Source organism: Miniopterus schreibersii (genome assembly GCF_964146895.1).
Source record: "Miniopterus schreibersii genome assembly, chromosome: 3".
Taxonomy (NCBI): Eukaryota; Metazoa; Chordata; class Mammalia; order Chiroptera; family Miniopteridae; genus Miniopterus; species Miniopterus schreibersii.
The window spans coordinates 41,237,748-41,257,465 of record NC_138103.1 but is presented as its reverse complement, the minus strand read 5'-3'; the positions used below and the strand labels follow the sequence as shown (position 1 = coordinate 41,257,465).

Genomic DNA, 19,718 nt, shown 5'->3' with positions numbered 1-19,718 from the left:
AACTCCAGTGTATATTTTACACTTACAGCACATTTCAATACAGACTAGCACATTTCAGTGCTCCACAGCCACACGTGGGGACAGTCCAGGTCTAATTAACCCCTTTATTAAACCAATGGCAAAACTAATTTTTAGAATTCTATTGCTCCTACACCAATTACTCAGAACAGGGTCTCTGGTTTCATTCTTAAGCATGTCTAAATGATGAAAAATTTAAAAAAAAAAAAAACCTGCCAGAAAAAAAGGGAATATTACTTACCCATGAGTTTATGTTTGAAGCTATCCAAATACCCCATAAATGGAGTATAACTATTTTAAAACTGGTTATCATGAGGTAGGAAACCCTAAAATTTGCATTCATTTGCTAAAAACCTCCAGGACTGGATATTATGCTTGGAGCGTTCTCACCCTCTAAGTGCTCTATCTGTATCTATTAACTTACTTACTTTTACGCTCTTTATGAAGGATTGTGTTATTGCATCTCTTATGAAGCTCTTTCTACTTAGGCTATATGCTTCTTGAAAAAACAAAAAAGAGGGAAGGTCTATGTTTTTCATTACTCTTCAGCATTTAGCCATATCTCATAACTAGCAGGTAACTTAAATATTTGGCAAATGAATGAATGCAACTGGGACTCAAAAAGGCACAGCATTTCAGTTGTGGAGAATACATAGAAGATGATATAACAACTGGCTTGACCCACCACCCAAGGCAGAAATCTCCTCTACAATATCTGCAAACAATGCTTACCCATCCATTGTTTAAAACAAAGACTCCAAACACTGATGGCCCAAAAGCTGGATGGGTCAGTCAAAGATGTGTTTTGGCCACTCTTGACCTTACGTTGAGCTGGCATGGTGTTTTTAAATAATCTGAATCGACTGCCAACATTTAAAAAACAGACCTTGCATCAAAACCACTATCAGTTTTTTCTTGGGTGGGGGAAACTGTGAATCTGACAATCTGGAGCCCCCAAATCCATATGATAATTCATGAGTGCCAAATGGCGACTGCTCCTTTAGACAAGGCATCCATTCTGGTCTCCGCAGTCCCAAACCACGCCCACTGTCTCCAACAGGGTGGGCCTAGAGAGAGGTGGCTGCTGACACTTGGGCTGCGGGTTTTCTTATAGCTGAGTTAATGAGAAAATGAAATATTTATTGTCTCTATGCCTATATCAAAGAAGTAAAATAAAAGAGCTTATGGAGCTTGCTTTATTAATGTACCTATTTGGCCCCTGCAGCATCTAAATTTGACCTCTAATTTAAACACTTCCAGTGACAGTGATCTGGCAAAAAAGTAGGCAGCCCATTTTATTTTTGGACAGCCTTAGGTGTTTGTTTTCTCTCACATTAAACTGAAATCTGCCTTCCTATTTTACATATTCACATACTCCTTAATCTGACACCTTTGCCGTGAAGATGCCCAGTGTACTGTTCTCTTCTATAAGACAGCCATTAAATTTTGCAGTCGTCTCTTCTTATTTCCTGTAACTGTTCTTCAGAGAAAAGCTTTCTAAATTCCTCCCTCAGGACATAATCCAACTTAATAAGTTCTTCCTAAAGAAGAGGGAGGAACATCTCAGTAATTCTATGTTTGATCTAGATCTCCTGTTCTGGCAAGAATGCCATTATTACTGAATATAAGCTGTATGGCATGCTTTGAACAAATCTTGCAGCAGAGGGTTTGTCCCTTAATATTCACTCATCACATATTTATTAAACATCTACTGAATACTATGCTAGGTAAATTCCTGGAAACAGAAACAGTTCACTATATTTCATTCCTACTTCATATTAATCACATGTAAAAACTAAACAAGTGTTAAGATTAGAAGCCTACATAAAAATACAGGATTTCATAAAATACATATATAAGCACAATCGAATTATAATTAGAAATACTAGCACACAACTAAAATTCCTTTTAATGGTCTGTGCTAAATATTAGCATACAAAAAGTAAATTTTCCTTGGTCAATCAAGCAGGGGTCCCTAATTAGCCAATGAGGATCTAGAATATCAAGTTTTATCTGGTAGGATAATCTCAGGCTGTTACTTTCTTCCCCTCCTCAGTGCGCCAGTTTCCCAGCAAGGATGGGAACAAAAGTGATGACTTCACAATGAGCATAATATCCCTCTCCAACCTCATAGTCCCTGCACTCCCAGTTACATAATGCTCCCTTTTTTGTATACAGTCAAGAGCTGCATAAAGACAGTCTGATCAGTGACAGACCACACACAGACAGTGGTCCCATAAGACTATAATGGCACTGAAAAATCCCTATCATTTAGTGACATCATAGCCATCCTAACGCTGTAGTGCAACACATTATGTGTTTGTGGTGACACTGGTGTGTAACCAAACCTACTGCCAGTCACATAAAAGTACAGTACATACAATTAGGTACAGGACATAATACTTGATGATGATAATAAATGACTATGTTACTGGTTTGTGTATTTATTGTACTATATTTTTTATCATTATTTTAGAGTGTACTCTTTCTGCTTATAAAAAAAAGTTTCCTGTAAAACAGCATGCAGTTTTACACCAGCAGTAGCCTCATATACTGCATCTTGTTTTCCGTGTCTTGATAGCATCATTATCTCGTGTGTTTGATTTAATCTGCTGTTCTTTTGTACAGTAACATGTTGTACAGGCCCATAGCCTAGGAGCAGTAGGCTCTACCATATAGCCCAGATGTGCAGTAGGCTTGTGTTAAGCACACTCAGTGATGTTCAACCACTAAAACACCTAATGAGGGATTTGAGAATGTATCCCTGTCGTTAGGCAGCATGACTGTATATATATAATTTTTATATGTGCAAAATGTCTTAGTGATTACCATTTAAAGAAAAATACATGTTTTTTAAATAGCACAATACTAGTCTTACAACAAATCTGCTCTGCTCTTATCCACTCTCTGATGGAGCACAAAGACATAAACATCGCCCAGGGAGACTCCATATCACACCTAGCATGGACCAAAAAAGATTACATTCCCTAAAATGTAAATAAGGAGAGATTCTTTTCTGATAAGAAAAGTTTTCGCACAAGATTAAAAAGTTACTCCTATACTGTAAGAGGAAGAAATGGACAGGCAACCAATCGATGTCTCTCTCTCACATAGATGTTTCTCTCTCTCCCCCTCTCCCTCCCACTCTTTCTCAAAATCAATGGGGAAAAAGTGGCTGAAGAAAATAAAATCCTCAGGTGGAATAAAATACCAAATTATTCCCTTCAAAAAATCCTTTAGGATTAGTCACTATGTAGTCTCATCCCTCAATTCTGCATATTTATGTACATATTACCACATACAGATGTTTCCCTAGTAAGTACTTCAGTAGTCCATTACTTTATCCCTCAGGTAAAGGATATCACAGGGCAAGAACACCACCTAAAATGCACACAGTTAATAAGTTTTAACACAAAATTGGCGTTCAATATTCAACTTTAAGTGCATACCAAAAGACAATTAGAGTTCATTTTGGCATTTTAAAAGGGGGAACGGTTCCTGTAAAACTACAGTTTTAATTTATTCACCTGGAAAGATGAACTCTGAAAACGACAAAAATAATTTCCCTTCCAGTTATCAATGAAATTCCCTGACCCCAGTGTTCTACCACATACCTGGTCTGTTAATCCTGTCAATTTTATCCAAGCTTGGGGAGGTGACCCAAAGTCGAGGACTGCTCTGATTGGAGTTGTCTGATCCCACATCATTGAATGAATCATCAAGTGTCAGTAAGAGTTCTTTCACACACTTATGACAAATATTATGTTGACAAGGGAGAATCAACGGGTGGGTAAACAGCTCCTTGCATGCTGGGCAAATGAGCTCTCTTTCAATATTCTTAATGGTAACCTTAAATTGGAAGAAAGAGAAATCAGAATCAAAGACTCTTAGTGGGTAAATATAGTAACATGCTTATACCACTTATAGAAGTACATGTGTTTACCTTTCCAAAAAGAATTAAGAAACAGATTTTTTTTAAATCTGTAGTTCCTTTTTGGCTATGACATACTATACCATCAACCCCCTTCTCAACACCCAATAGCCAAGAACTGAAGTGACGTGAGACGGTAAAAACTGAAGAATGAGAAAAATTAGTAGAAAATATTAGGGAAGCATAATATTTCATCCATTATGAAGTTATTCAAACCATCACTAATTTACTGACTTAGGACTTCAGTGAAATCCTAAAAGCAGATTACTTTAATAAAAATTAAGAATATAGCTGTTTTCCTATTCAGCACATTAACTGTGAGTAGCAAATAACAAGAGCTGGTCAAAACTAGGTTAGCCAGTACGTACATGGAACCTTACCTGAAACCTACTGTCAAGCTGAATTATCAGCAATTTTTACATTAAATGTGACCATTTTTCATATGCTGCAACTGTAATGTAGGTAAAATGCTTGAGGTTCTCATACTGCAATATCAAAGCAGTTATCTTAAAAGCACTTGATAAATATTGAATGGATGTAGAGGATTAGAAGACACCATAATAAATGCTCTCACTGCTACGAGCTTGCACTATTTTCAGTGAAAAACATTTATACTCTTATCACAACTAAAAAGGTTTTATAACCTCATACCAGTTTTCCCATCCTTTCCCTATTCAGTTTTCCCCCCCATGTATGTCAAACTTCAAGGGCTATGAATGCCTGCAATTTTAGTGATAGTTCAACTTTAAAGTACTCGTAGCCTTGAAAATCACTTCAACTACTGAAAATACACAGAAAATTACAATTGAATTAAGTCACTTATTTTAATTAAATAAAAATGTATGCTATACTATTCCCCCTAAAGTGACACAAAGTGCTTTAATCCCTGACAGTGTCACTACAGCCAACTGGCTCAATGGGTCTTTGTAGCGTTTCTTGCCGCATCACTCAATAAATACAGGGTGGGGCAAAAGTAGGTTTACAGCTGTCAATACATAAAACGGGGTTTATTCTTGTATTATTATTTATTAATTATTGTATTATTTCCATATGAACAGCTGTAAACCTACTTTTGCCCCACCCTGTATTTATGAAAAGCCCCACATTGTGTCGTAATTTGAGTAAATTTAGAAGACAGCCACACCTCACAACTCACATCAAAGAATACGGAATATTTGCATCCTATCTCATTTCCAAGGAAATTGACAATTCAAAGGAAAATATTGTCCTGAATATCCAAAATAGGTGCTCACACCCCATTTTAATGGGAGGTTTACATAAAGCAGTACATAAGCTTTTTAAGCACGATGTACATAAAGCAATTTTTACCCAGAAGATAAATTAATGTTCATTTTACATTCATTGAGGGGAAACAATCCGATTAAGAGAAATGTGATGTGGCGGTTTCCACAGTTAAGCTGTTCCAAAATAAATGAGGTTCGACGGAACACTAGCAAGTTCTGAAGAGCTGCCTACCCGGCCCTTCCCAGGCCACCGGTACCCCGCCAGCTGCGAGGCGAGCCCGTCCTCCGGGCAGCAGAGCCGGGAGGAGCCCCAGCTCGCGGCCGAGGCGAGGCGGGCGGGGCCGAGCCCGCGGGGGGCCCGGACTCCAGCGCGACCCCACCGCGCTCCCGGACAAAGGGCGGCGGGCACCAGGCTCCCTAACGCGAATTCATTCTACAGCCCGAACCCCATTAAAGAGCCCCGCCCGGATTCCCCCAGGTGCCCGCATGGGCGGTAACTGCGCCGAGCGGCGCCCCCTTTCGGGCCCAGGTGACGCGGGGTCCGATCCTCCGAGGAGTGGAAAGGGGGCGCAGCGGGCTGCGGAACCGGCCTGGGACGGGGAAGGAGAAGAGGAAGCGGGGCCGCCGCACGGCAGCCTACGCTCCTCCGGAATAGTGGCTCCCTCCCAGCCGAGCGCGGAGGGAGAGCGCGGCCCAGGCGCCCGCCGTCGAGGCGTGGGCGCCGCTCCTCTGCCCCGCTCACCGGCGAGTCTGAACCGTCCCCCTCCATGGTCGCCTTGCGCAGGTGTCATCAACAGCAGGGTCCCAATGGGCAGACGAGCGCCGGGCAGGGGCTGGTGGGCGGGCCCCTGCGCCGGTCAGGAGCCTCGGCTGGGGGCCGGAGGGCGAGCGGGTCAGCCGAGCCCGCCGGCGGAACGACGCGACCAGAGGCCAGGGCGGACGAAAGCACGGGCGCAGAGAGGAGTCTGGCTCCCTGCCGCGGCCCCGGAAACTCGCGGCGCGGCCGGCGGCGGCGGCGGCTCCTGCAGACTGCAGCTGGGCGTGCGGCCGCGCCGAGACCCGGGCGCGGGCGTCGCGGAGGGGCGGGGCCGGGGCGGGGCGGCGCCGTCACCGGGGCAACAGCGCCCACCGCACAAAGGAGGAGGGGCTACGGGCGGGCTGGGGGCTGCGAGGGGACTGGGAAGCAGGTCGGAGGTGTGGCGCGCAGTGGGGTCCCGCCCCCTCCGCCCCTCACTCCTCCAGGGCTGGTGGGCTGGTGGGCTGGCGGTGGTCGCCCCCCGCGGGGCTAGGAAGCCCGGGAGGGGAGGAAGCGAGGGCGCGGCGGCGGAGGGCAGCGCCGGGGCGGGGCGGGGCGGGGCGGGGCGGGGCGGGGCGCTGCGGCGCAGCGCACTGCAGCCCTCGCTCCTGGCCCCGTGGCCCCGCTGTGCTTCATTTTGCTTTCCCTTTTCTTTGGTAAAGCGCGGCACCGAGCATCACAGACAAGTCACTTTTCCTGACTCTAGACAGGGGCGGCGAGGCGCGGGCGGGCCTGTGCGGTCGCACCCAGCCCCGCAGAACCCCGTGCCGCGGTGGCGACCTAGGCAAGACTTCGCCCACCCCACCCCTAGCTGGGGGTTCCCCTAGTGGGTCCCTCTCCCCGCCCCGCTCTCCTTCTCTTCCGGGCGGATTCAGAGGGTGAACCTCACAGTCCCTGGCTGGTCACCAACCACTCATATTCCGCTTTTTGCTTCTGCTTTTCCAAACGCACGACACGTTCTTGCCAAGTGGCGCGGGGACAGACCACATAGAAGTCCCTCTCCCAGACGATGGGCAGGAACTGAATTCAAGAGAAAGCGGCAAGGGAGCACCTGCCCCGCTTGATGTCAGCGCCCTGCCTCCGCCCCCGCAGCTGCTCTGCGGTGCTCCCGCTCCCCCGGGGACGGGGCGCAGGGGAACCGCGACAGCGGGTCCGGAGCTGCTCCAGCACCGTGTACCCACGTGGCGGGCGCGGGCCAAGGGTTACGGCGCGGCTTCAACAGCTCCCGGACTAGGGCTGTAAAATCCACCTGCCGAGGCTCAGGCGCGTTTCTTCTATCTTGTTTTCAAGGCGAATGGGAAACAAAGTAACCTGGGATTGTTGGAAGCCGCCTTAGACCGCGCCACTGCCTTCCCGGCCGAGTAAATGATTCCGTCTTTAAGAACAGAGAGAGAAAACGGACGCGCTCAACAGCGAGGTGAAGGGCCCCCGGAGCTGCAGCGCAGCATCCCCGTTAGGCTTTGAAAGGCTCCCCACTCCGACTCGTACTGGGGAGAACTCTCGCTGTGGGAACTTCTGCTGTCTTTCCGCAGCACTGTCAGCAGTGGCAGCCTCTTCTCCAGCCCGGCGGTTAAACAACCGTGTAGCAGGGCGGAATTAAGAACAGCAAGGGACCAGAGCAATTGTTTTTAATGGAAACCCTCAATTTACAGATGAGGTTAGAGGGGATGAACGCCTTGCCAAATGATGACTGGACTTTCTGATCCGCATTAAAGCCTGCTGCGTGGCCACACCTGCTGGAGTTGAGGCTGCTTTCTTGCCATAGGTCCTGAAGTATCCTAATCAGGAGGGAAATGAGGAAAATAACGAATGCCTGGGAAATTGTTATATATAACATGTACTACACCATGTTCCCACATATATTTTTAAAAGCTCAACCATTAAAAATCATTATAAATCAGTTTCTGTTTTTAATACTGGTCTTCGGGTCAAATAATTGCCCTCTGGCTGTAATCTCATATCAGCACACTTAAATAGTGCTTTGGTCCAAAACTAACACCTAACAGTAAAAGAGATTAGAAGTCTCCATTAACACGAACTAAAGATAAAACTTGTATAGACAATATTTGGCTGAAAATAAATTTGAAAGCCCTTCCATTATGCAAATCAATCTTCAAATGAGATATCATTTTCCACCAGATACTCAAAGTTTAAAAATTATGTTAATACATGCGACAAGAACATGGGGAACTAAGTACTTTCAAAGTGTTTTGTGTGTGTGTGACTGTGTAGATTGGACAGTTTATTCCAAGGGAAATTTTGCAAGTCCTATAAAAAATTGTAAATGTTTATACCTTGTCTAAGCAATTCTACTTCTAAGAAATTTCCCACCGACTTTTTTGTGTGCACAAAAATGTGTGTACAATGATCTTAAATGGGACCTTATTTATAGAAACTATATTTCTATCATCCATAATGTACATCCATTCCATGGAATATTATGCAACAGTTAAAATGAATGTACTGAGGAGAAAGAATTTCTGACAATATTTATTTCTATTAATTTCTAATAATAAATCCTTTCTCCTCAGTACATTTGAATGTATTTGTATGTTTGGGGGTGGAGTGGGACAGAGAGGTAAACTTGTAATAACACAAAATGAATCTACTATAGTATGGAGGGCCTAGAATACCATGCTGCTTTTCTGTAGATGTTGGGAAGCTTTTGAAGGCTTTTAAGTGGGAATGACACAGGTTTGGTAAAACAGAGGCTCAACTAATGTTCATTACCTGACATTTAAATATAAGCCTGTTACCCTTTAGACTATACCCTACTGAGTAAACTGACCAGGTCTCTTTCCACACCGACTCCTAATGTTTAAATTACTGGCAGAGTCAAGTCCTAATGACCATGGCACATATTTCAGTAAGTGCTGTGAGGCACCACTGGCTCTGAATCCCTCTGGGCTGAAATCAAACAGCCAGGGTTTCATAATGTTAGTATGTCCTAAACAAGAAGTAACAAGGTGATGTGGCCACATACTCCTAAGCCTTGCCCCCTGTTGGGAAGCCTCAGTCACTGAACAACCTGGGCACAAAATTAAAAGAGTCCTGGACTTAGGAGAGTAAGGAGGATGACAATGAAGTAAATCACAGGGTTTCACAGTGACTGGCACACACATTGTCTATGCTGCTAAAAGGAAGGGACAATACATGGCACTTATCAATTATTGACCCAAGCCTCTGACAGGCCAAGTTCACCTGTCATAAAGTGTTTCTATGGGAACAAGCTCAGGGGAGGGAGTCCAGGGAGCCAGGAAGCTCAGATTTCCATTGCCTAGCCAAGTCCTACTCAGCTTTCAAGCTGCAGATCGTGAGCCTCCTTCATTAGTCTAGTTTTCAGTGATTAGCTCCCCTTACTCTGAACTCCTTTAGCACTTAGAGTCTTACCACTTAGTTTAACATGATTCCATACTCTCATTTTGTACACTAATGTTTAATGTTTGGTAAGCCTAATCTTATCCATTTAAGTTTTTCTTTTTTTTAATGTTAAATCCAACTAGCTTTAAATTTTTTCCTTGATTTTTAGAGAGAGAAAGAGAAACACCAACTTGTTGTTTCACTTATTTATGTATTTATTGGTTAACTCTTATATGTACCCTGATTAGGGATCAAACCTCCAACCTTGGCATATGGGGTCAATGCTCCAACCGTTAGCTGAGCTACTCTGCCAGGGCTAAGCTTTTATTTGTTTTAAAATAAAAATCTAGTAGGCATTTATCTGCTAAATGGTAGCACCAGACCAACAATTTGAAATTTGATAAGAGGAACACAGTGCTGCTCTGGCAGACATTTTTCCATTAATGGCAGGAATGTACTGGCTGCACGACTGGTAGGCAAAGGACTTAGCTACCTTGAGTTGAACATTGGTAATATTTAGAGGTTGTTAGCAGGTCCCTTTGGCCGTATGTTATCATTCCTACACTTAGGGTAGCAAATAAAAACAAGATAAACACCCTATTAAATTTGATTTTCAGATACATAATGAAAATTTTTAGTATAAGTATGTTCCAGATATTGAATGGGACGTACTTATACTAAAAAAGTATATGTTGTTTATCTGAAATTCAAAGTTAACTCGAATTCCTGTATTTTATCTGGCAACTCTACCTCCACTTGCTAATAATCACAGTTCGGATATAAGGTGTCTCAAGCCCCAACCCTGTTGTCATAGTAGCTAAATGTAATAGCTTTCATTTATTGAGGGCCTACTGTGTACCAATAACAGTATCAGAAACTTTGCATAAAATATTCACTTAAGCCTTACAATAACCCTGTGAAATAGATATAATTCCCTTCAGAGACAACATGCAACACCCACAACTCCTCCCCACCTCCGCCCTCAGATTAAGTAGTACCCTCAAGTCACGTGATTAGATACCAAAGAGCCAGATTCAAATCTAGGTCTCACTCCAGCATCCCTACTGCACTGCCCACAGGTTAAGTATAAAACATGAAACTTACAATTTCATAAAAGATCTCATTTCAACATTCTTTTACAAAGTAGTTTAAGAGATACTTTTTTCCAAATTATCCTTTGAACATCAGAGGAAAATTTCAACGATATTTATGAAACTGGCTATTTTCAAATTATATTGCTTCAGTCTAAATCTTGTTTGCCTTCCGTACCCCCATAACACACACTTTACCCAATCTTTCTCCCTCTCCCTCTTATATATGTATATATATATACACACATACACATATGTTAAAAAATACTTTGCAGTGAACACAACCTTACTATTATCACCCAGTTTAGATTTCAGTTGTCAGCAACTATCTATCAAGCCTAATTCTTTCAGTGTATAAATATTTTCTTGTTCTAAAGTAAATTTTAGATTTATAAAAATGCTTGAAATTTTTGTGCCTAAAAGATGTTCAAAGTTAAAAGTAATAATTCACCAAGTAATGGAATCATTGCCTGTTTCTCTATCAAAATTAAATGTAACATTACAATGCCTCTTTGATTTTGCTCAAACTATTGTACTCTTTGGAAGTGCCTAAAGTAACTACTGAACTATAAGAAACAAGAAGTACTCTGGCTATTTATACATAAATATAACTATGTAAAATACTCTAAATAAAAAGAGGTATACTAAATTTAAATTTTTCAGTGTTCTTTGTCATCAAATCTTCATTATATGATTCCAGAAGAGTGTATAATAATGTAAAGGGAAGAGGTGTATGAACATGATTTTTTTAAAAATTAGCAAGTAAATCATTCTAGAGACCAATAGATATTGACCACAGATTTGGAAAGCTCTCTTTTAGTGCAAAGAGACAAGTTAAAAAAGAAACAAAAAGCAGCTTCCAGAAATACAAATTTCTCTGATAGTGAAATATAAGGAATTCCATTTACATTGATTTTTAAACCTCTTGAGAATTATCGAAGGTATTAACTATACTTAGAGTGTATTGTTTGCCGAGCAGAAAGACCACACTGGTAGAGATCACTGTGTGCTTTAAATATTAATCATCACAATAGAGTAAAATAAGCTGATCCAGTTTGTCATGTGGGTTTTAGGTTACCCTAAGATGAAAGGCTCACCTCCCACATTCAAAGAACAAACAATAAGCTAATTTAATTTAAAATAGACACAGCAAGCTGCTGCCACTGGGGGAGGCAGTGGATTGGAGGTGGGAGTGAAGTTCCACTTTTTACTCTGTAAGACTTTCTCGAAAGGTTGAATATTTTGAACAAGCATATATTAATTTTGTAAAATTTTAAAGCCATCAGAGAAAAGTGAAAGAAATTAAAATAATGGTCAACTCACTGGCCTCAACTTTGAAGGAAAGGAAGGGAGAGGAAAGGGGCAGAGGATGACTGGCTCCGCTCTCCATTAACTCAGCCAACTTGGTATAATTAGGCCGGTCTCACACTACTCTTTACATTGCAAACCTGAACTACAAAGTGGAACCTAACTCCTCAGAAGAAAATAAAGCAAGTAAACCTCAAAGCTCTGCTATTCTTTGGCTAATACTTAGTGTTCAAATCCGTATAATCACACACACAGTGAGGGTTTTACATGGAGTTGAGGGGGTGGGGTTCTCGGGAGGAGTTGGTGAAGACAGCAGGCAGGGGATCAGCTTGAGTCCAAATGGTTAGAAGGCTGCTTCTGACACACACACCACCATCACCACGAAGAAGAAAAATAAGTCAGAGGGAGGAACTGTCCTAAGTTCTTACTGCCAGAGCCTGCTTCCCAAACTCAGAGATTTTACAGGGACACCCGGCCTCTCTAACCTTGGAAGTCAGCTGAGCATGCTCCGTGTTTGCCGCAGGCCCATTGCAGACCCTAGTAGAAAGTGAGGCAAAGAAGTTCAGTGGATGAAACCAGAGGTTATTTTGATTTATTTATTTTTTTTCATTACAGTGGGCACATTGTGGTAAACACAGCTAATTCTGAGAGGTTTGTTTTTGTTTACCTGACTTTATTAAAGGAAGTTTCAAGGGTTCACTAATGGTTCTGTCCTCCCCCATTATGGGAAGTTTATCTGTCTGCTCTACAATCACCTGGGGTGTCAACATGCAGATCCCTGGGTCCCGCCTCAGAACTACTCTCCCAGAATTTAAAGTTTTGCCTGCTAAAGGTAAGCATGTCAGCTAATGCAGTTCTGGCTTACTTTTAAGAATGTCTGAGCACCACAGGCCTAAGCTCACCTCTCAACTCAGAGTGGTCCATTTGCTTTGTAATCAACAAATGGCACCTTCTTTCCGGGGTCCCCCTCCCACCCGAGTTCCCGGCACCAGGGCCCCGCTGTGCGCTTTTGAGGGCGCCCCCCCCCCCCGCTGGGAACCAGCACTTCCTCTGCACTTCCCTCCCCAGTGTCGATCCTGCAGAGGGTGCAGTGGGCTGTGTATGCACCGTAGGCCTGGGGGTGGCCAATGGGAGGCTACTGGTGGCGACAAGGCGCTCGGATATACCGGCCAGGGTGTCCCTACTCATGAGTGGGAGCCTCTCGAAGTGCAAAATGAAGCCCAGGTAGGAAGAAAAGTGGAAAAGGAGTCTTCCATTTGTACTTATGGTTTAGGGCTGCAATTGCTAGGAGCCGCAGCCCCGCCTTCAAAACGGGCATAAGCATCCCGTCTTGGATGAGCGAATTCCCTGTTTGCAGAACAGCAGAGAAAGTTCAGGGAGGAGCATGGCTGGCCCGGGAAACTTTAGTCTGGAAGCGCATTAAAGCAGCCGCAGGGTATGGTGCGACCCCATACTCTCTATCCGCGGAGTTGGGGGGGAGGTCTGAGACTGAAGCGTCGGGTGCGCACACCCGGCTGGCAGAAGCATCCCTCTCCTTTCTGATGACTGTGCGCAGGGAGTCCCTTTTCCTCTGTGCCATCCCCTCTTCTCGAAACTCGACGTGCAGAGGGCAAAACGCAGAGCCGGTGTCTGCCTGCGAATCCCTGCGCACCGGGCGGCCTTCGCGTTTCCCGACACCTCCCCCCTGCAAACCACTCAGGAGCCTCCCGGGCAGTTTCTCGCGCGCAGCGTGGGGCCGGGCTTCCCGAAAGGCTTTCCGCCGGGCGCGGCGCCGCCGGCCGGGCCGAGGGCGTGGTCTCGGGCGCCACCGACAGCGCCAGCCTTGATTTGGAACCGGCTCCAGGACAGGTGCGCGGCTGAAACCCGGCTCTTTCTCTTCTCCCCCACCCACCAGAGGAAGCCGGCTCGAAAGGTTCTGCGCCTGGGGCAGCGGCTAAGGACTTGGAAGGAAGGTGAAAACGCCTCGGCGTCTTGGTCAAGGGTTCTGCCCTGTTGACCAGCCGCACAGTCGGACTTCATGCTCAAGCCGATCCTGCTCCCCAGAGTTCGCCTCCTCAGCCCCTCCCTCCGCCCTCCGTGCCCGGACAGCCGAACTGACCCACTCGAAGTCACCAGGCCTGCGCAGCCCTGGGTGCGTCCAGGAGCGCACCCCTTGCCAACGCCCGGCCCTCCTCCCCATCTCCGCAAGCTGAGCGTTCGCCCCTCGCCATCCAGCTGGCCCCAAACACGCTGGAAACTCCCCGTTGACACATTTTAGAGATGCCGGGTCATAAAGAAAAGGCAGCTACTTTGCATTCTGCAGCCGCTGGGACGCCCGGGCTGAGCCCAGCCCCCGCCCAGGAATGGAGCGGGGCGCCCAAACCTCAGCGGCCAGGTAGTGCCCGAAGTGGGGGCCCAGGCCGCCGCGCGCGCGCCCCATCCCTTACCTTGCCTCTGGCTAGCAATTCCATGATGTAGCCAAATTCACTGATCTCCCCCGACTCAGACATAGTTTCGACCCTTCACGAACTCTGGAGGGCCGAGGCAGGTGCATCGAATTTGTGCTTTTTTTTTCCCCCTCTCTCTCTTTCTCTGCTTTTCCGTCTCTTTTGCCAAGCGCCCCGCCAGTGCGCTGTTAAAGAGGCAAAACGAGAACGCGGGGCAAGCAAAAGGCGGGGCCGGGTGGGAGCCAGGCCATCTAGGGCTCCTGGGCAGCAAGGGGCCGGTGGGCTCGGGCCGGGAGAAGCGGTCAGCTCTGGGCGAAGCAACAGAACAAACGAGGGCGGAGGCGGCGGCGAAATCCACGCCCCGCGGGCCCGCGCCGAGGCCCCGCCTCCCGGGGGTCGCGCCCGCGCCTCCCGCCCGCGTCCCCCCGCCGCCGAGACAAACACCAGCACAAAAGCGGGGCTGCGCCCGGCGCGGCGCCCGCACCCGCTGAGCGGTTAAAGCGTCGCTTTATCCGATGCCCGGGAAGGTGGCCGTCCGCGCTCCCAGCGCGGGGACCGGGGAGGAACCCCGTCCGGAGTCTGGAGGTGCGAGGGCAGAGTGAAAGCAGGGGAAGCACAACAAAGGGTCTGGCTGCCGGCGCCGGAAAAAATAATAAGCGAGGGCCCAGGAAATGGCAACGCCGCATCTCAAGTCAGCCTTCCTGAAACCCAATCGGTAACAAAAGACCAAACCCAGCGCTTCTGAAATGAGAACAAATGCAAGGATTGTATTTTAAACACTCTAAGTGTGTAAGATCGATGGTATCTCTGTATCCCCTGGATACTCAACCTTTCCTTAATTTTTTTTTTTTTTTTAAAAAGCATTCCTGCCAGCAAGGTTCCTGGACACTGTCACCTTACGACGAACTCACTTTCCAGTTACTCGTTTCACCCGTCGAGTTAAACATTCAGTGCATGTTTCTCACATTTTACACTTCTTTTGAAAACAGCAGCTCCCCGAGGAGGCTGCAGCTGAAATGGCCCTCAGGCTTCTCCCAGCTTCATTCATACCTATCTTTGCTTGTCTTGAAAAGACAACTGGGCTGAACAAAGTCAGTTCTGGTCTATTACTCCACTCTAGGCCTTTCTTGAAAAGGTGGAAAGCAATAAAAAATTTTTAAAAATAAAAATCTGCCAGTGATGACTAGATTAGACACAAGTATAAGATTTACTACAAGAGTGAACCACTTCCCTTAAGCAGGTTGGCAGGGTTTGTGCCGGGCTCAGCATCAGTGGCTGGGTGCAATGTGGAAATTACCTAGTTTGCAGGAGCATAGGAGTTTGAAGGCTTGATGAGATCCAGGTTTCTTGTTTGCCTCTTTTTTTAGTCATTTTTAAACTTTTCCTCTCTGGCCCAGAAGTCCAAAAGTATATAACAATTTTTTTTTTCCCCTGCACACCTCTTCTTAAATGTCCAATAATCACTCCTTGACTGTTCTATCAGAACTTTGCTCCACCTTCTGTGTTGGTTCTGATACACTTAGAGCACGCAGCAAAAATTAATGTGCTGGGTTGTTTATTTGGGGGGCCCATTAGCAAGTTAGACACCATCATCATTCTTTTTGCATCAAAGCTACTTGTCCTTCTCAAGTTCTGTAGAACTAGTGCATTCTCTTTGCTTTCATAGGGAAAAATAACAAAATTCAGATAAGGTCTGTAGCTATGAATGGATTCCTCCCAAACATTAGCAATAATTGACAGATTGCTCTAAAATTGAAAGTTTTTCATGCTCAGAACAGCTTCTGGCTCATGATAAAATTCAGTGTTAGAGCTGAACTACTAATTTTATGTCTGCTTTACAAGCAGGAAGGAGGAAAGTAGAGACAAAAGGACATAGTACAGGCCAAATGTTTCCCCAAAAAACTTTCCCCCAAACCCTATCCAATGACCCCCACTTATATCTCCCTTGTGAGAACTGGGTCACATGACCACCCCTTGCTGCAAGAAGGCTTAGAAGGTGATTATTTTACTCAGGGAACATTGATTGCGACTCTAAACAAAATCAAGAATGTGTTATAAGGAAAGGGAGAGACATATCAGGTAGGAAACTGACAGTTTCTGCTTCCCCTGGGGTAGGTCCATTTAACTCCTTGAGTTTCATCTTATCTTCTGTGGAATGACTGGTTTTGAACAAAATGGTATCTAACCCTTCCTGTTCTTCATGCTAAGACTTCTAGGATCCCTTTGCCCTCTGGCAACACTAGCTGCCACTCTTTTCCCTGAAAAGGTTGCTAAAATAAAAGGTCAGGTTGGGGGAATACATCGGCAACCGATCAATGTTTCTCTCTCACATTGTGGCTCCTCTCTCTCTCCTCTCTAAACTAAATTAAAACATATCCACCAGTGAGGATTAAAAGAAAATTAGGTGGCTGACTCTTGGGCTGTAGTTTGCTGACCCTGGCCTAGAATATCATCGATTTGGGATAATATTGCCTGTGTGCTTAAAAAGAGTATGTTTTCTGCTGTTCGTGGAGTGTTCCATGAATATCAGTTAGGTAAAGTTGGTGACCCATGTCTTATGTCTTTGTTCTTCTGTTCCTCCTTTACTGTCTTTTTTGTGTTAAATATTTATTAGTATACCTATTTCATTTTTCTGTTGACTTTTAACAGAATTATTATTTTTAATAGTTACTCTAGGTACTAAAATATAAATCTTAACTGATCACAATGTGCTTTAGATTAATACTTAATTTTGGTAAAATACAGCAACTTTACAATATAGTTCTAGTTCTTCCTCCATTGTCACACATATTACATCCACATATGTTATAAACTCAACAATACAGTGTTATAAGTATTACTTTACACAATCTAACAAAAGATTGCATGTTTTTAAAGAAATTAAGAGGAAAATATATGTATATTGTTTATTTACTCACGAGTTTATCATTTCTGGTGCTCATCATCTCTTATTATCTAGTCATTTCCTTTCATTCTGAAGATTTCCTTTAGTATATCTTGTAAGACTATCAGTAACAATGAATTTCTTCAATTTTTTTATTAATCTGTAAATCCAACACAATCACAATACAGCTGTCAAGGATTTTCTAGGAACTTGTCAAGTTGATTCTAAAATCAATTCAAAGAGAGGGGGTTGAAGGGCTGGATAAAAGAAGGTGAAGGGATTACTCAAACACACACACACATATATGTGTGTGAGTGTGTGTGTATGTATATGTATATATATATATGACACGTACACAAAGACAACAGTGGGGTGATAGCCAGAGGGAAAGGGGTGTGGGGAGTAGGTGGAGGTGGGCAAAGTGAGGGAAAATGGGGACGGAAGGAGACGTTGCTTGGAGTGATGGACACACAATGCAGTGTGCAAATGATGTTTTGTTAAGTTGTACACTTGAAACCTGTATAGTTTCGTGAACCAATGTCACCCCAATAAATTCAATTAAAAATAAATAAACAAATAAAATTAATTCCAAAGAGAAATGCACATGAATGCCCAAGATGATTTATAAAAGAACAATGTTCTAGCAAATAGAAAAATGAAGCCATAATAATTAGAAAAATTGGTATAAGGATAGACAAATAGATCAATAAAACTGTAGAAAATCTAAAAAAAAAATCATGATTAGAATTTACATGATTTATATTTATTTACTAAATAATAAAGGTGATATTTCAAATCAGTGTGAAAGCATAGATCAATCAAATGGCGATGAGAAAACCTCTGTACATCAAAAGATACCAGTGTTAAAAGAAATGAGACTGGGAAAAAACATTTGCAACATATACAACAGATAAAGGATATACTTAATAATACATAAAGAACCTTTTGTAAATCAATAAGAAAAACAAAAACCCCAATAGAAAAATGGATAGGGGATATAAAGAAAATATTTGTAAATAGGGGAAAACAAATGACCAATAAACATGAAAAGATGCACAACCACAATAGTAACAAGGGAAACAGAAATGAAAATAATGAGACCCCATCATTCATTCATCAGCTTATCAGCAACTAAAAGAAATTGATAATACAAATTTTTTAAGAATCTAAGGAAATGTGTACCTTTAAGAACTTTTGGTTTTGAGTATTGATATAGCTATTTTGGAGGGCAATTTGGCAACAGTGTCTAAAATGTTAAATGACTCAGCAATTTCACTTTTCCGTATCTGTTCAGAGAAGCATCCTTCAGGGAGACATATATAAATGTGTTAATTGCAGCAGTGTTTATAATGGTAAAAAATTGGAAGCAATTTAATTTTCACTAATAAATGCTTGAATAATTTATGCTATATCCATATTTTGGACTCCATGTAGAATACAAATTGTGTGTGTGTGTGTGTGTGTGTGTGTGTGTGTGTGTGTGTGTGTGTTGAGAAAGAGAGGAGAAACAGAGGAAGGTACAGGAGAAATCATAGCTAAAAACTTCCCAAATTTGATGGAAAACATTAATTTACAGATCCAAGAACTCAGCAAACCTATAGAGAGATAAACACAAAGAGGTTCACACCTAGACACAAGCAAGTAGTGTCGTCTTCCACTGTTTCCTCACATAGCATAAGAGGTAAGAGAGCTCCCCAGGTTCTCTTTTATAGGGCACTAATCTCATTCTTGAGGGCTCCACTCTCATGACCTAATAGCCTCTCAAAGGCCCCATCCACCTTCTAATACCATTGTAGTTAGGAATCAAAATACATGTCTTAGGGGTCATGTATTCAAATATACATGAATTTTTGAGCAGATGCATATCCTTTACATAGATATTGCTAGTAAGTTTGAATGCTATAGCTTTTGTCTGTTGATCTTGTTTCTGGTCGGTCACCTTGGTGGACTCTCTTATTATTTCTAATAGTTTGTTAGTTGATGCTCCTAAAATTTTTTAAAAAGTCAAATATATTATCTGAATATATATAGGCTATTTCCTCTACTTTGCCAATATTTAGAGATTATTTTGTTCTTGTCTTACTTTTATTTGTTAGAATATCCAGTATAATGTTGGATAGCAGAAGTGACAGTCAATCATTTTTGTCTTACTTCTGACTTTAATGGAAACCGCCCTAATAGTTCACCTTTGTAGCTGAGGATTTTGGAGACTAAGGGCTTAAGGTTAATAATATCTTTTATTTGGGTTTAGAAGGTTCTTTCTATTCCTAATGTGCTAAAAAAAGATTTTTAAAATTAGATATACATTTTGAATTTTATCAAATACCTTTCTGAGGCATCTGTTTACATGATTGTATGGTTTTCATTTTTAATCTAGTAATAGAGTGAATTACATTCATATTTTTGCTTCCAATTTTGAACCTCTCTGGTATAAATCCTGCTGGCATAATAATTCTATTAATACATGACTAAGTCTGATGTACTAACAAGTTCTTCAGCATTTTTGCTCTAATGTCCACATTTGTCCCATCTCAGTACTTCCTGGTGGCCTAGGGCTCTTCCTGTTCCCTGAATCTGCCCTTTGTAAGTCAGCAGCACATTTGAAGTCATTCCCATTTTTAGGTAGTAGCTTATCTTTGTTAATATTATTCCATCTGCTT

At 43.4% G+C, this 19,718-nt stretch overlaps 1 protein-coding gene across 5 annotated transcripts in view; it reads right to left on the bottom strand.

Moving 5' to 3' along the window:
* The window catches only part of TRIM36 (tripartite motif containing 36), a 36,046-nt gene extending 21,802 nt beyond the window's left edge, over positions 1–14,244 (bottom strand). For 3 of the 5 annotated variants that reach the window (XM_081132544.1, XM_081132545.1, XM_081132546.1), the window contains exons 1-2: positions 14,175–14,244; positions 3,633–3,867 (exon numbers count right to left, since the gene is read on the bottom strand). In XM_081132544.1, coding sequence (XP_080988670.1) covers positions 3,633–3,867; positions 14,175–14,237 — 298 coding nt within the window. In that variant the 5' untranslated portion in view covers positions 14,238–14,244. Of the gene's footprint in view, positions 1–3,632; positions 3,868–5,935; positions 6,284–14,174 lie in introns of those variants that run through there. The other 2 variants (XM_081132548.1, XM_081132547.1) reach the window with 2 other exon arrangements.
* Between the last annotated feature and the right edge of the window lie 5,474 nt (positions 14,245–19,718).